General features: G+C 37.4%; 1 protein-coding gene across 6 annotated transcripts in view; it reads left to right on the forward strand.

Moving 5' to 3' along the window:
- Positions 1–16566, forward strand: part of LCORL (ligand dependent nuclear receptor corepressor like) — an 89116-nt gene that overhangs the window by 37074 nt on the left and 35476 nt on the right. For 5 of the 6 annotated variants that reach the window (XM_027727452.2, XM_027727453.2, XM_027727454.2 and 2 more), the window contains exons 5-6: positions 7055–7309; positions 15824–15914. In XM_027727452.2, coding sequence (XP_027583253.2) covers positions 7055–7309; positions 15824–15914 — 346 coding nt within the window. The remainder of the gene's footprint in view (positions 1–7054; positions 7310–15823; positions 15915–16566) is intronic. The other variant, XM_027727456.2, reaches the window with a different exon arrangement.

Here is a 16566-nt window from a genome sequence, read left to right on the forward strand (position 1 = left end):
TAGTATTCCACATTGTGTGTTCTTAGAAGCTCATTTTTCCATGCAGTATTAATGTGACCTCTTTAAACAAAAACAAATTAAAAAGAAAGGGTTATTTGCATGCATTCATGGTAGTGAATCAGGTTCTACCTTCAGGACATGATCCACTAAGAGAAGACTGAAATATGAGAAGCTCTTGTAGAAGTTAAGGAATTATGGCACAAAATTACAGGGAGAATGTTTGGGATTACTTGAATCTTCCCAGATTCTCTGGGCTGCTCTGTCAAGTATCTTCATTGCCACATTTCCCAGATCAAAGTAATTTCCCTGTAAGCTTTATAAAAGTTCTTTATTAATAGTTTCTAGCTGTCTATTTCATGTTGCAAAATATTTCCATTAATATATATGACTTTCATACGTCATACCATATCCCTGAATTTAACTTTGAGTTCTCCTGTTCTTTACATAGTTCTGTCTTAGTTGCATAGATGTCATAAACTGGTTATGCTTCTTGGACAATGTATATATAATTTGACAAACCTATGAGAATGTAATTTTGCACACATAATCTCAGATTTGGAAAAAGAAGTGTTACTTTCTGAGTTGGAGTTTTGAGATGTACACACTGCTTCATCCAATGCCTGCAGTTCCTTTTTATTAATAATTTTAAGAAATCTAATTTGTCCTTTCAAAATCTGCAAGGTGTTCTGTAATCTCTGAGAGCTCTGACATAGCTTGTGCAGTAAGATTATATGACAGCCTTGCTATTCCTCTTAAAGTTCATCAGGAAAGAATGCATAGCAGGGTTTCAACTGCTTTCATAAGGAAGTATAGTTTTTGTGTTGACCACCTGCCTGCCAGTGTTACTGTCTTCACTGACTCTGAATTTCTTGGTCATTTTCAACTATGTTTAAGAATATTCTTAAGAGATATGACTGTATATAGAGTAATGAGAATTGCAACCTGAGTAGAGGAAGGAAAAACGTGGAATATTTACAAGAGCAGAAAACTAGAGTGGACTTGGCCTTTATTCCTTCTGTTTGTTGATCAGTCAAGTTAACTAATTGTGATACATGGCTCAGAATAAATTGTTGTATTCTGGTTTTAACTTGTCAGTGATCTGACAGTGACATGAACAATTTTATGAGTACAGCTAAGAATATTGCTGGGACAGTTTAGTGGCTGTTGAGGCGGGGTTGTTCTAGAAAACATGACTTATTTCTGAAAAGAGGAAAGGCGGAGTGAATGCAGGGAACACGCTGATAAACAACCAGGTGTTCTTAGTCCTGCTACTCGCACAACAGCCTGGTAAGGTACAAAGAGGATTGTGATTCCCTGCTGCTTTTCACTGCCTTTTGGTGTTGTATCAGGAGAAAAATTAAGTCATTAGTTTGACTTTTTAATGAAAAATTACGCATTTTCAAGAAATAGAATACTATTGTGGAACACTATTTTGGGAGCTTTTAACTCTTTGTTTGTTGTCCTGCCAAATACATGTGTAACTCTGAACTGTCAGTCACATCAGTCATTATATTGCACATTGCAGTCTAATAATCACACATAATGTACGGAGTAGTTAAGATTATAAATTCAAATAGTTACAAGCTGTTGCAGCACATAAACTGAGTAAGTATTAATCCTAAACATGAGCTTTGAATTAAAATAAATCATTGCAATTAGTCATAATTACATGATGTTTATTACTCTTCTCTTGCATTCTGACTGTAATCTTGAAAATCACAAGCAGAAAATATTATAGTGTACAAATGTGTCATTTAGCCATCTTTTATCCTAATAACATCAGGTTACAGTAATCTATGAGAAAATGGAGGAACATTGGAGCTACTTTTTACTCCAAATCTCTAGAATAAAAGATCCATGGACTAAATACAGATACCTTGTGTTTTAAATCAACTATGAAAAATAGGAGTTTAAACAGATGTAGGCATGTAGATTTAAAACTTTTTAAGGACCTATAATCATGACTCCTAATGAAACATCTTAGAATAAAGACTCTTTAGGTCATACAAAGTATATCTGGTGCCATCTGCTGATAATAATTAAGAAATATTTAGTAGTGATACGAAGGCCAGAGATCTAATGCCTCTCTTTCCCCAGAATATGTTTCATTGCATTTAAAAATTTTATATGACTTATTACAAATTTCTCATGTGTAGCGGAACTTTGCCATTGTGAATCACAGAATGGGTATGGTTACAAAGGACTACAGTGGGTCATCTGGTCCAACTTCCCTGCTCAAACAGGGCCATCCTAGAGCACAATGCCCAGGTTGCATCCAGATGGTACTTGAATATCTCCAGTGAGGGAGACTCCACAACCTCTCTGGGCAGTCTGTTCCAGTGCATGGTCACCTGCACAGTAAGGAAGTTCTTCCTCATATTCAGGTGGAACTTCCTGTGCATCACTTTCTGCCCATTGCCTCTTGTCCTTCTGCTTGGCATCACTGAGAAGAGCCTGGCTCCATCCTCTTGACACCCTCCCTACCGGACACGTATAGATAGTGATGAGGTCCCCTCTGAGGCTGAACAGGCCCAACTCTATGTCCTTGTAAGAGAGATGCTCCAGGTCTGTTTTCATTGCAGACTTACAGCCATTGAAGGCAAGTAATAAGACTTTATGTAACCTACTTCAAGTGTGTATCTTTTGATAACTTGAGTGTTACATTGATAAAATATATAAAAGTTGCCTTTACCTTAGTCTTTTTTTTTTCAGGAATGTAGAGTGTATAAAAAGAATATAGTTATGAAACTGTATAACTTTCTTCTTTTCTTTGAGATCTTACAGCACTCGTTTGTGTTCTATAACATTTGGAGAGCTGCGGGAAATTATTTCTGACTTCAAACTGCTCTAAATTGCTTCTTCCTCATAATACAAGTTAAGCATCCACAGCTTCATTCTCCATCAGGAAGCAAACCAGCATTAATAGTAATGGATCAAGAGCAGATTTCCAGCAACTCTGAATATATATGCAGACTGAGGAATGAGAGGCTGGAAAGCAGTGCCACGGAAAGGGACCTGGGAGTCCTGGTCAACAGCAAGCTGAGTCAGCAGTGCCCTGCAGCCAGGAGGGCCAACCATGTCCTGGGGAGCATCAGGCAAAGCATCGCCAGCTGGTCAAGGGAAGGGATTGTCCCACTGTGCTCTGCACTGGTGTGGCCTCACCTTGAATATTGTGTGCAGTTTTGGGTGCCACAATATAAAAAAGACATTAAGTCTCTAGAGAGCTTCCAAAGGAGGGCAACAAAGATGGTGAAGGGCCTTGAGAGGAAGCCGTATTAGGAGCACCTGAGTTCACTTGATCTGTTCAGCCTGGAGAAGAGGAGACTGAGGGGAGACCTCACTTCAGTTACAACTTCCTTGTGAGGGGAAGATGAGGGGCAGGCACTGGTTTTTTCTCTGTGGTGACCAGTTATTACAGAACCCAAGGGAACGGCCTGAAGTTGTGTCAGGGGAGGTTTAGTTTGGATATTAGAAAATGGTTCTTCACCCAGAGGGTGATTGGGCACTGGAACAGTGAAGTGGTCACAGCACCAAGAGTTCAAAAAGCATTTGGACAAACTCTCGGGCTCATGTGATTCTTGGGCTGTCCTGTGCAGGGCTGGGAGTTGGACTCAAGGATCCTGATGGGTCCCTTCCAACATAGAGTATCGAATGATTCTAAGACAGGGTGAAAGCCTTTACAGTGGTGCATAGCAGGATAGTGACAGATTACAGTCAAGTTGAAATTAGAAGTTCTTTTTTGTGTAAGGAAAAATGAGGCCAGGCAAGCAGTGGAACATGCTACCCAGAGAGGTTGTGCAGTTTCCATCCATGGAAGTACTCCTGACCTAACTACGTAAAATCCAGAGAAACCTGATTTGACCTCATAGTTGACCCTGCTTTGAACAGGCAGTTTTACTAGAGATCTCCCTAGGTACTTCCAACATGATTTACCATTTAATGATTTACATTACAGGAACAGTCAATGTGATAGCAACACCATTTGCATTTATGGCAGTTAATCTTAGACTACCTGAGTCTCATCCTGTAGATTGAATTTGCATTAGCAGCAAGAGCACTCCAGATGCATCCCTGGAGCACGTCTTTCAGATCATATGCTCGGAGATATACACACATCCCAACTTCTGTATTACCTTTTTAGAGTAAATTAACTTAGAATCTGTAAACTACCAATAGCTATAGCAGTTGAATATATGAGGAATTCTGCTGCATTTATTTTTCCATAGGAAATATTTGGAAGTTAAAAAAAAATAAAACCTAACACTAAAGAACTTGTTATAAGAACAAAAAAAAAATCCTTTCTTATTCAACTAGGTCAAAAGATGACTTTGCTCCTAATGGAAAAGTTGACTTCTCCTTCAAGTGTCTAAAAGCAATATATGCTTGGCTATTACCGGTGTGAATAGTCTAAACTGGAATAGGAAGGCAGTAGAAGCTTGACAGTTCTGAATGAGTTTTCTTGTGCAATTTTATAATAACTGATGCAGGGGTTGGTGATTAATAAGGAGAAATTTGTTCCAGACTTTTGTGTTTTCCAGCTAATGGCAGGTGTCCCTTGCACTCTATGGTCTTTTGCTTGTTACATCCTGGTGTGATCTGTGCCTTTAAAATAACTCTTCTCTCCCATTTGCAGTGATGGTCCCCTGTTATCCAGAAGCCATCAAAGTAGTTTTTCTTGGGTGCATGCAAAAAACTAATTTCTGATATAAGCAGGGTCATTCCAGACGAGATATCTGGTAGACTATTCAGTATAATAGTGTGATTATATTATTCTATATAATATGATAATGTTTTGTATAATTAATTTTGTATGAGTTTCTTGATTACAGACTGTCAGACTTTTGTTTTTGTTTGTTTTGGTGGGGTTTTTTTAAGCTAAGCTATTGATCAGCAGTTTTCATTGTCTAGAACTACCATTCCCATCAAGCAAACACTTTTGTTCCTAGATAATTCAGTTATTCAGTTTTATCTCTTAACTTTCCTTGTTCTTTTGTTATATTTTATATATACATTAGCACTTTTACACCTATTGCCTTACTGCTTCAATATCTATTGAATTTTTTTCTTTACTTGTGTCTCTAGGATGATAAAATTCCAGTTGAACGTTTTCTGGATTCATTATTTAGGATCAGGAAATAACAATATAAAGAAAGAATACTAATGCCTGGATGTTACATGGCAGGGAGAGATCTTTCTCTTTTCTCCATCATTTTGAATTTTACCTCATACCTCTCTTAAAGAAACACCTGTCAATTTTAGATATTGTGGTAGAGATCTGGTTGAAAGGTTGTCAGAAGATAGAACTTTAACCATAAGCAGACTTGTTTTGTTATGCCTTGGATAAGTTCTCTTGAACCCAAGATGTCTAACATGTACTCAGTCTTTGGAAATCTTGGACCTTGTACTTCATAAAACTCTACTGAGAGGCCAACCAAAAGGTCTTGAGAGGAAGCATCTGAACAGTCAGCTGCCCTCTCATGTGCTTCACACAGCAGATCTCATAGGTGTGTGTTTGTAATTCCTTACAATGCTCTGTTGGTGAAAACGATCCTCCAAACTATCTATTAGGAAACGTACACTTTGCATGCAAACATCTCCCCAGTCCAGGCCTTTCAGTTTCTCCATTTCCATGAAAACAAAACTCAACTTATCATCTGTCTTATCTGTTTCAGACTAACTTTAGTATCCCAGTAACTACAGAATCATGTCCTTTGGTATTCCTTTCAGGCAATCAAGATGGACCTAAGAGCTACTTCTCCTGTATCACATTCACACTTTTAAATCTTTAAATCCCTGTCCCTTCTGGATTGAAAACTGCTTCACTCATTACCTGTGAACTCAAGGATGGACAGGGTTAAAACATTGAAAAGGATATTTGGTGTGGGGGGTGTGTATGTGTGTAGAGTTGAAGGAAAGAAAGAAGAGTGGGATAGTGAAGTGAGTACTACTACTGCCACTTCAAGGAAGACACAGATCTCTGAGCATGGGCAGTTTTGCTTGTCTTGGGACATGAAGTATTGCAGTCATCAGTGTAGTAACACAGCTTATTTATGTTAAGTTACACATCTTTGTTTTGTTCTATCTGGTGCTTCTGTTAGGATTCTTTTCGCTGATTCACAAATGTAGTTTCATCTATGGTTGTTAATAAGAGGTTTAACTTTTTTCTAGCTGACAGATAACATTAAAATAAAGTCAGAGGTATCTCATGTTTGATCCTTTAATTGTTTTATTGTTGTTGTTTCTAAAATGAAATACTACTTTCCATGGGACTGTTACATACACAAGCAAAATAATAGAGTACACCCAGTGTAGAAGAGGAAATAAAGCTTTTCTTACAAGCGTTTTCATTGATAGCACTTAGGAAATATCCTGAAAATCCTGTAAGATTTACAGCTTTATTTTTGTATTCAATTGCTTGTATTACCTTAAAATGTATGGGGTATTTTAAGGAGCATCATATCAGTTTTGACATTTCAATCCTGAACCTACAGTGGGTATTATAATCTAATATGAAGGTGAGATAAATCTCTCTTCTTATTTTTTTTTTCTTTTTAAGGTCAATTCCTCAAAAGTCCAAGTGTTCTATGTTATGTTACTCTATAGAACTACACTTTACTACACATTATTTTGTTATGGCTGTTCTTTGAAAGTAACTTCTTTCTGTATTAATTCACAGCTCATTTAACTTTCACTGGTTTTATTCAAAATTCTTTATTTTCAAAACAGGAAACAGTCTGCAAGTGAAAATTCAACTTATTGCCAACAGTAAATGCACATTCTGACTACCATAAATAATGCAACCTGCATAGTCTTACTTGCATGCTATGATAAAGGAATATGGTAAAAATTACTGATCTGGGCTAAATATGTTCTTCCAAGTGACCTCCAGTTAGGAATGCTCATAAGAAAAATTTATTTGGCATCTGAATTATTATGTTCATGACACATGTACTTGTTACACACATTTGTGTGCTTATGGGAAGTGTTTATTACAAGAAAAGTCATTAAGCTTGACTCTTAACATATCTGTTACCTGTGTTTTTTTTATTTCTAGATCTTCCTCAGAACTGTGATCCTAACATTCCCCTAGTTGCTCAGGAATTAATGAAAAAAATGATCCGTCAGTTTGCGATTGAGTACATTTCAAAAAGTAGCAAAATTCAAGAGAACAGAAATGGTTCATCGTTTGAACCAAGTCTGATGTGTAAAAGTGTCCAAATGAACCAAACGGAAAACTCCCTTCAGGAAGAACAGGATAGCCCTCTAGACCTCACTGTGAATCGAACTCAAGAACAGAATACTCAGCAAGGTAAATTTCTATATCTGCTAATCTGTGTTTTGCTGTCATTTGTTACTTAATGCATCTTATTCCCTTAAAAAATAAACGTCAATGTCTAATACGTGTTTTACCTTTCCAAAGTAGTAATCAGTATACAGGAGAAAAAAAATTATCCTATGTGTTTAAAAAGAGGTTGAAGGAAAATTGATATGGCATCAACTTAACGCTGAAAGAAAGTTCATACATTTTTTCCTTAAACACCAGGAAAAGTGTTATAAGAGAACTGTGTTAAAAAAAAAAAACAAATCACACTACAAAAAACCTCTCCATTCTTTCTAGAAACATTTTTCATAGTGTGTGTTAGCAGATAAATATTCTCCTTTCTGAGTGCCTGGGTTAAATAAGTGGTATTGGAATTTCACAGCTTTGGGATACTGAATCCAAGTCAGCTCACCTGTGGCTGTCACAGGTAACAGTGATTCTGTTAGAAGCCTGAGAAAAGCAAGAAGGATACTAGAATTTCAGAGAGCAGATGTCACTCAGTCTGCATCAGCCCTTGGACACTTTGATTCTTAAATACAGGCTGGTTAGAATGATGGAAAGAGAAGATTAATTTGGAAGGAAATTTCCATACTTCATACTTTAATCATTATAGATCAGTGCAGCTTTCTTAATTGAGAGTAAAACTAGAGAAATAAAGTCTGTCTCACTATCATTTTCATAAGGGAAATGATTTCTTTGCCTCAAGGAATATTGCTATCCAAGACTGATAACAGTATAATCACAAGAGTGTTTTGGACTTTGAACTAGATTTGGATTAGCAGCAGTTTTCAGGAATGGTTGTGACTGTCATGTGCAACTGAAAGCAGTGGCGAAAGCAGCTTTTGTCTTTTACAGATATAAGGGTCTGTGTTAATCCTGTAATACTGCCAACCAAAGGGAAAAGTTGACCTTTTGTCACTTACCATACTAAAAAAGTTGAAAGAAGGCAGAACTAAGTGTTTTGGGTTTCATTTGGTTTTGGGTTCGTTTTTTTTTAATATACGTTGTCAGAATGAGAGCAGATCTGGTAGGTGTGTGCCTAATGATGCAGTCTTTAATTGGATGACATCCTTGGGGGCAGGGAAGTCTGATATGGAATTCTCATGCTAAGTATACCTATTCTAGATGAAATTTCAAGCATCCTTTCTCTTTGACAGCAAAATCATTAAGAAATAGTGGAATTCCTGCTTTTATTCTGTGTGGTTGGCAGAAACCCAGTTAATGCCAGGGTTTAGTAAATACCTTATGCAGATTAAATCCTGAGAAAATGTCTGTTGTGCTTTCTGCTATTGGTGAATTACCAGATTTTAGAGATATATAATTGGCCAGGTTGAGGCACGTTTCTTTTGCAAGGACAACAAAAAACACTTTCCTGATACCAGCGCTATTGCCTTTTGCTTGCTTCAACAGCTGCTTATAAATAACTGGTTTTAAATGTCCATGAGGGAGCAAAGTCCCCAGTGACAGGTTCTGGTTGTTGCTGAGCCCAAATAAATCTTTGAGGAATGAAAGGGAAGGCAGAGAGTGAACAGAGCAGGGACAGGAAGAAGGTTGTGCTGCCACCCTCAACTGTTTGAAAATCCATTAATCTTTTATCTAAGAAAAACCTGAAATATAGAGAAATTAAATTATTTAAATTTTTTTTTTAATATCTTTGGAGTATTTTTTTTACAATCAGGCTAAATAACAAGTTTAGAAATGTGCACCTTCAGTGAAACAGCTTAGGCTAAAATAGTTGCTCAGCACACATAGAATACAACTTACACAGTAAACTATATAAGATACTGTAGATTCTCAGAACTTAAACTGCCGTGTTTGCTGGAGCACTTTGCAGATAATAAAGGTACTGGTCTTGCTGTGAAATTTAGAGCTGCTGATGAAATAAGACTGTAGTTGGAGAAAGGTGGCTTGAACATCATACCTATCAGGAAAGTTGTTTTGTACTTCCTGTTTCCCATTAACATACCAATTTTGAGCCATTTTAGCTTTTCACTGTAGTGATGGCAGCACAAGCAAATAAGACCAAGATGAAAAAAGTCAGCTTCCTCATTTTATTTGCATTGTGTTCTATGTGTAAAGATTAAAGAAAAAGGTATTTCAATTAGCTTTTTTTTGTTATTATTCTGCCTATCTCTCACTTCTGTATTTGCCTGAAGGAAGCTTGTTTATAATGAAGTGTCACATGCTTACAGTAGGAAATTATGAAGGTTTTTTAATTGGATAATATATTTTTAAAAATATATAGTTCTGTATCTAACACAGTATACTTCTTCAGTCTGGAGACTTATAAAAGCTATACCAGGATGCCCTTCTTAGTAGTATCGTTTAACTGTCATGCAACTCTTTCTACCATTTGCTATTTGTAATTCCTGTTAGGATTTCCAAATGAAGTGGCAATAACAGAGTAGGAAGTTTAAACTTTTTCAGATTTGATGGATCCTCAAGGTTAAAGTCTTTTCAATTCAAATCCTGTTAAGCAGATAATGACTTAAATATAAATGCTTTAGGTTCATTTTCTGTTTAGGCAGCTGCTTTGTATTTACAGTAGTTGTCTTTGAAATCTATGATCTAAATAGTAAAACAGACAGTCTTGTTTCTTTACTATGGCAGTGATTCTTGCACTTGAGAGGAAGGTGTAAACTGTTTTCCAGATTACTCGAAGCAGTTGCTTTTGCACCAAGCTAAGTGCTAGCTCAACACTGAAAAAAGGTTCTGCCACCAAAGTTCTCCACTGAAGAAAGCTTTTTACTTTCCTCCAGTACCTACAGGCCATCTCTGAAGCACTCCAAAAAAACCTCACATCTGTCACTTCCAGATCTGATACCCCTGTATGCTGGGCTCATATGACAAAGTTTTAGTAGTTGGGGAGCACTGTAGGATGGCATCTACAAGAATGTGTCAGGGCTTCCCTGTGCAAGGCACAGCCAGCTCTGCAACATAGACCCAAGTGGAGCACGCCAGGGAGAAAGTGCAAAAATGCTGGACAGGCAGAGGAGTGAGAAACAGCACAGTGAACAACAAGATGAGAGAAAGGGGAAGGGAGGTGCTCCAGAAATCAGAGTGGGTATTTCCATGGAGCACAGCGAGAGGGCCCCAGTGAAGCGGGTGTTCCACTGCAGCTTATGGAGCAGGTATTCGTTCACACTGCAGCCTGTGGAAGACTTCACATTGGAGCAGCTGGATATTTCCTGAAGGATCTGTGGCCTGTGGAGAACCCACAATGGAGGAGGGGAAAAGTGTGAGGAGGAAAAGGCAGTAGAGAGGAATTATACCCATTACCAATCCTGCCTATGCCAACTGGGTGTTAGGGAGATAGAGGAGCTGGGAGTTAAGTTGAGCCTGGGAAAAGGTGGAGTGGGGAAGCACTTTAATTTTTGTCTTTTTCTCGTTATCCAAATTAGTTTTAATTTGCAATAAATTAATTTTCCTCAAGTCCATTTTGCCTATAATGGTCATTGGCAAATGATATCCCGATATTTATCTTGATGACCTTCATCTTATTTCTCCCTCCACTGAGAAGGGGGACAGAGAGGAGCTGAGCTGGGGACTAGCTACTGGCCAAGATCAACCCATTGTACTCCTAGTACTGAAGCATTTAGTATGAATACTGGTATTTAAGCACTGGTATCCAGGTATGTCAGTTTGGCACCTGACTTGTATTGGAGTCTCCAATTATCCTCTGCTTTCCTCTGCATATGGAAGTGGTAATTTAGCAGGATGCTTTAATTCCTGTGCACCTTAGTGGTAAATAATCAGGCAATCATCTGTAAATTAGCAGCAACTTTCTCCAGAAATACCTGTATCTTGCTCTTTTTTTCCTAATCTGTGTAACTCATAAGACTGTCCAGGCCTTGAAAAGAATATTCTGTACAGTGAAAGAAAATTTGTTTTTCATGCACTGCTCCTAACAAAAAAACAAAATTGTATACTTTTGCAACATTGCTTGTCCTCCAAACTAAGCCAGTGAAGAAGCAGTTCACAAAGATAAATTGTATGAGCTGTAAATACATTCAAGAAACAGTTTAATACTTCTGCACAAAAAGGGCACTGTAAAGAGGTACATTTTTGAGGCAAGTAGGTGTATATTCCTTGGGTGCCAGGGTGTCTAACAGCCAAATTCCTTGTTAGATGCTCACTTGCTTGCTTCCCACACAATGGCACAGGGGAGAAAATGGGAAGAACAGAAAGGAGAGCGTGTGAGTTAAGAACACGGCCACTGCTTACCACTTGCCATCGTGGGCAAAACAGACTCTGTTTGGGTAAAATAACTTAAATTATTGCTTATTAAAATAAATATTTAATTATTAATTCAGGTAATAGAAACAAAAAGATACATTACAACACTGCCTTTCCTCTCTCCCAGTCTCAGTGTCGCTTCAGGTTCCCTTGTGACCACCACAGCCCACCCCTCTGGTGCAAGGGTAGTGGGTGTACAGTGTCCACAGTCTGTACCTAATGGTTTCTCTCTCCCTTTGGGCTTTCCTCTCCTATTGCTTCATTCTTTTGGTTCCTGTTTTCTCTGTCCATCTGGCACTTTTTCCCCTTTCTTAAATGTGATTTCCCAGAGATTCAGCCCAAATGGCTGCTGGGCTCAGCTGTGCCCTGCAATGGGTCTGTTGGGGCCAACCAGGACCGTCTGTGTCCAGCACGGGGCAGCCCCTCGCCTGTCCTGACAGATGCTGCCAAGACTGTGCTGTGGACACCCAATACTTGGCCATACAGTTTTCATCTAGCAGTTTTTCATGTTACAAGATACCACATCAAGTCAGCAAAAAGATGTTAGTCAAAGGTGTAGTTAAGAATTAATAAAAGGCTTTGATGTTCTTACTGACAGTTCCATGAAAAGAGTTTCTGTGTGCAGCGGCACAGGAAATAGCCAGCAAAAGGCAAGACACCATCAGGAAAGGTATGGAAGGCAAGACTGTTGTTTTGTTGCTACAAGAACCTTTATGGTGTGTGTGGGCAAGGTAAAGGGAGAGTTGTTATTTACTAAATCTCACTATATTAGAACTAAGGAAGGCTTGCTGAAACTTCGTAGAGGAGGAAGCGGGTTTGTAAACACCTGCAGTTTGTAAACACCAGGAACTGCTGTGACAGGAGGCTGTGAAGAGGGACAGTGTCAGTGGGTTCGCAAAGAGCCTTAGACAAGTTCACAGCTAACAGAACCAAGGGCAGAAACCAAAGCTAGAGTAGGCAGGGATGTATCTCTGAGATCCCTAAGCCAGTGATAGCAGCTACTAGGAGAGTAGGAGAGGAAGGAGCTGCAAGTGGTGGCCACACTAGTAGAGTGCTTGCCATCTCTGGATACTGAGAACTCACTAGAGTAGGTTATCTGATCCAATAAGAAAGTTCATAATAGCTAGTGAAAGATCTCCTGAAACCCAGAAATTTGCTGAAATCCGTGCAGAAATACCAATTGTAAGAACTCAAGGTTGACACATATGGTTTCTGTTGCTTCCCCTTCCCCTCCCTGTTTCTCTAGCATCACTAGTCTGGAGGAGTTTCAAATGATTGTGGTCCTGATTATTTTGAAGATGAACTTTGATCACACTTAGTTATGTCTTAGTTACCTGATAATCTGGTGCTGAGAAGCAAAGGGCAGAGGTAGAGCCATTTCTTTGAAGATCAAAATGATTTAATTTGCACAGAAATAGCTTCATTAGAAGACCATGAGTAGCATATCTGAAAAAATCTAAGAATTTGTCTATATTATCCAGTGTTACATAGTATTGTTTATGAAGACTGTCATCTTAGTAGTCATAGCTTTAGCTAAGAGTGGAAGTAATTTCATGTCTTTTATTAAAACCACTTTAGAGAGTGGTTTTTCTGTTCCTGGTATCATTCAGTTCCTATTCAGAATTCTTGTTTTAATACCTATTTTGAGTGATTTGATAAGAAATAGTAAAAAGTTTTGGCTCAGTTTAGAGAAAACTACTCCTACCTTGCAAGTAACAAGTTTTCAAGTTTCATTGTCCACATGCAGGATGCCCCTTCGCAAACTTTTTGGTCTTGTACCTAATGTACCAAAGTGAAGTTTGGTATTACTGTGTATATATACATACGTTCCTTTCATTAGGTGGGATTTTATTATATTTTAAGGTTTTGTAGCAAATGCTCTCACTTTCCTACCAATTGGAGGTGGTTTTTTGTGAGGGTTGTTTTGTGATTTGGTTTGGTTTGGTTTTTGCTTTCTGTTTGGTTTTGGTTTTTTTTTTAATTCAAGTGAAATCACTGAATAAAAATCTGGAGTGCAGTGACTTTATCTGATATTTTGTATGGATATCAAATTTCTTACATGGTTCTTTTTACTGAGTATCATCTTTCCATAAAGCATTGTCTTCAGGGAAGTGTCATGTACTTAATGCATTTGCTGAGTTGGAGGAACTGTCTTGAATCTGAAATGACTTCAGTTCTGCTTACCCTTTAGAGGCCCAAAATATATCTAATTTTTGGTTTCAGAAGCCTGCATTTTCAGTACTGTGTTCTTTTAAGTAAGTTTTCAACTTATTGCTAGCCTTGTATTGTCAAAGCCAATTCTGAAAGATTGGAAATGAAAATTATTTTAGTTAGATTTCATTACGGAATTTTACAAGAACCTTTGGGTTTTGTTTATTGGGGCTTTTTTTTTCCTAAAAATCTAGTTAGCTAGAAATTTTTTTTGTAAATTGGTTAGAGATGATTAGCTCTTCATTACTTTATGAGTTGTCAACTTTGAAGTACTTTTTTCTCCAGTGACTTTCTCCAGTGATCTCTTCTAAACTTTATCATATTGCCAATGAATATCAATTGCAGATGGGAAAACTGTTGTGAAAGGGAACACACAACACTTAAGAAAGGGAGATGTACTTTGTATGACTGACAGAACACAACAGATAAAATCTGTCTTGCACAGGACTTGGGAACACTGCAAACTTGAGTATTTGGTGGGCCAAATAGTCCCTGTAGAGTATTTCTGTAGTGTTTTTAATTGACTTTTTCTTCTTTAACATCACTGCATCAGGGAGGTTGATTAACATTAGTCCTTCCTTTAACATTCTTAGGGCTAAGGAAGACTTTGAAAGGAATCTATTCAGAAGAAAAGGAGCATCTTTGACAAGTGGCATATTTATAAATATTTTTCTCCTAATGCTGACTAATGATGTTACTTTCTCTACCCTTCTTCCGCAAAATAGTTGCGGAAGAACAGTCAGAAAGCAGTCCAAAACAAATAGTTGGCTTTGATTATTACACAGAACTCTATTTCTTTGCATTATTGGTAAAAAGGAGAGGTACCCAAACAATTTTCCTGGCATCTTATTCTGCTGTTCGCATTTGGATTCTTCAGCCAGTGCTTCATGTCTGCATCTGAGGCTGTGGGAAAATATATACAGTTGATTGATGCTTTAGAAATAATAAGCAGTAACATGAAAATGACACTGTCAATGTAATAAGGGGTAGTATGAGGGTGATTGTAGAGTTGAATGTTGAGCTACATGTTGAAACTGAAAATTGAATTCGCAGAGCTCAGGCACACAAAACAGCCCAAGTTTGAAACAGAGAACCAAGGAAGAAAGGTATGAAATTAAATATATTTAGGGGATTTAACTATGATTAAAATGTGATTTTTTTTTTAAAGAAAAACCTTTAAGCTAGAAATAGTATTTCAAGTGCTAATTAGTTTCTTTAGTTTTCAATGGTTTTAAATACTGATTTTTAAAAAGTATGTTTTCCTGTTTCAGTGCTTCATAGACTTCAACAGCCAACTATAAATCTTGAATTTAGCATTTACCAGCGACTTAACAGAGCGGACTTCCACCCCAGACTCCCACCTCTTCCTATTTCTCTAATTTCATTATTGCATATATGTGGAGGCAGTAGGAGGAATCTCTATAAATAAACTGTTAAAACCTTTAATGGCATAGGTCTCATTTTCTTAAAACCCTGTACTGGGCTCAAGCTTGCTTCTCAGTTGCTGGAGTACTACCTGCTTATCCAGTTACCTGGTCTGGTCTCATAGCTGACCCTACTCTGAGCAGGAGGTTGGTCTAGAGGCCTCCTGAGATCCTTATTAACCTCAAGTGTCCTGTAAGCCTAGGATTTAGTTAGGTGAATTTTAACTTCAGCATCAGACTTGTTTGTTTACAGTATGTAAATATGAATAATAATAATAATAGTAATATCAAGTGCATTGTTTTGGTTGCCTTGAAAGTAAACAGTGCAATATAGATGCATACGTGATTTTGAGGAAAGCAGTCAAGTTTCTGTTCAATACAGATTCTTATAGATTTTATTCTCTCTGAATGGGTTTATTTTTTATTTTTTTCCGTATTTTAAAAAAGTGTTTTTCCAAATGAAATGTACAAAATCATTTGCTGATGGCTGACATTGTTAACGGAATATGGTGTCAGAAATTTTAAAAAATAAAGTAGCTGCTTGAAAATTGTGCCACAGGTAAAAAATATTTGCTAACAAAATCTTTGAGATCCTTAAGCCACTGTTATCATCACTGCTCGTTCTTTGCAGGGGATGGAGTGCTAGATCTCTCTACAAAGAAAAGCGCAAGGTTGGAAGAACCAAAATATGATCCATTGTGTTCTGAAAACTCAGTGTCTGGGTAAGCAACATTTAGGACTCTCTTTGGCTTATCTAAAAGACAATCCGGGTTTCTCTTCTCTGGTCAGGTTTTATGTTCATAACATACTTGTATATACTGGCACACACATGTGGTTCCTATTTTGCTTTCAAAAGAATTTTTGTCACTCATAAGTGTGTGTCTATGTATATATCATATGTTTCATTTGTCTTTTTCCTTTTTTTCTGTTTAAAGAAAAGTTATCAGAACAATCACCAAACTTTAGTTCATGTTACTAAAAATTACCTGAAAATTGATTACATAACACATTAAAAGTAATAGAATAGTAGAAGAAAATGCAAATAATTCTTTTAGAGTTTATTTAGGAAACTTCAATTTTGGACAAAAATGACCATGTTAATAATTAGATGTAAAATGTTCTTCAACTAACATGAACAAGTTAAATGACTATTATCTATAAAACTCCTTAATAAGAGAGAGAGCAAGCGCGTGAGAGAGAGCTCTTAATCATCATACTTAAACTTACATCATGGTTCTGACTATGGTGTGTGGTGGCAAATGGTTAAATGTCTTTATTCAGCATGGAAAATGTTATTGCATCTGCTGAAAGCTACCACCAAATTAGTGAAATGCATTGTTTTGTTGGATTTTATGATCTTGGCATCCTCCCATC

This window comes from Pipra filicauda, unplaced genomic scaffold (assembly GCF_003945595.2).
Source record: "Pipra filicauda isolate LSUMZ 115617 unplaced genomic scaffold, ASM394559v2 scaffold502_size411320_pilon, whole genome shotgun sequence".
NCBI classification, from domain to species: Eukaryota; Metazoa; Chordata; class Aves; order Passeriformes; family Pipridae; genus Pipra; species Pipra filicauda.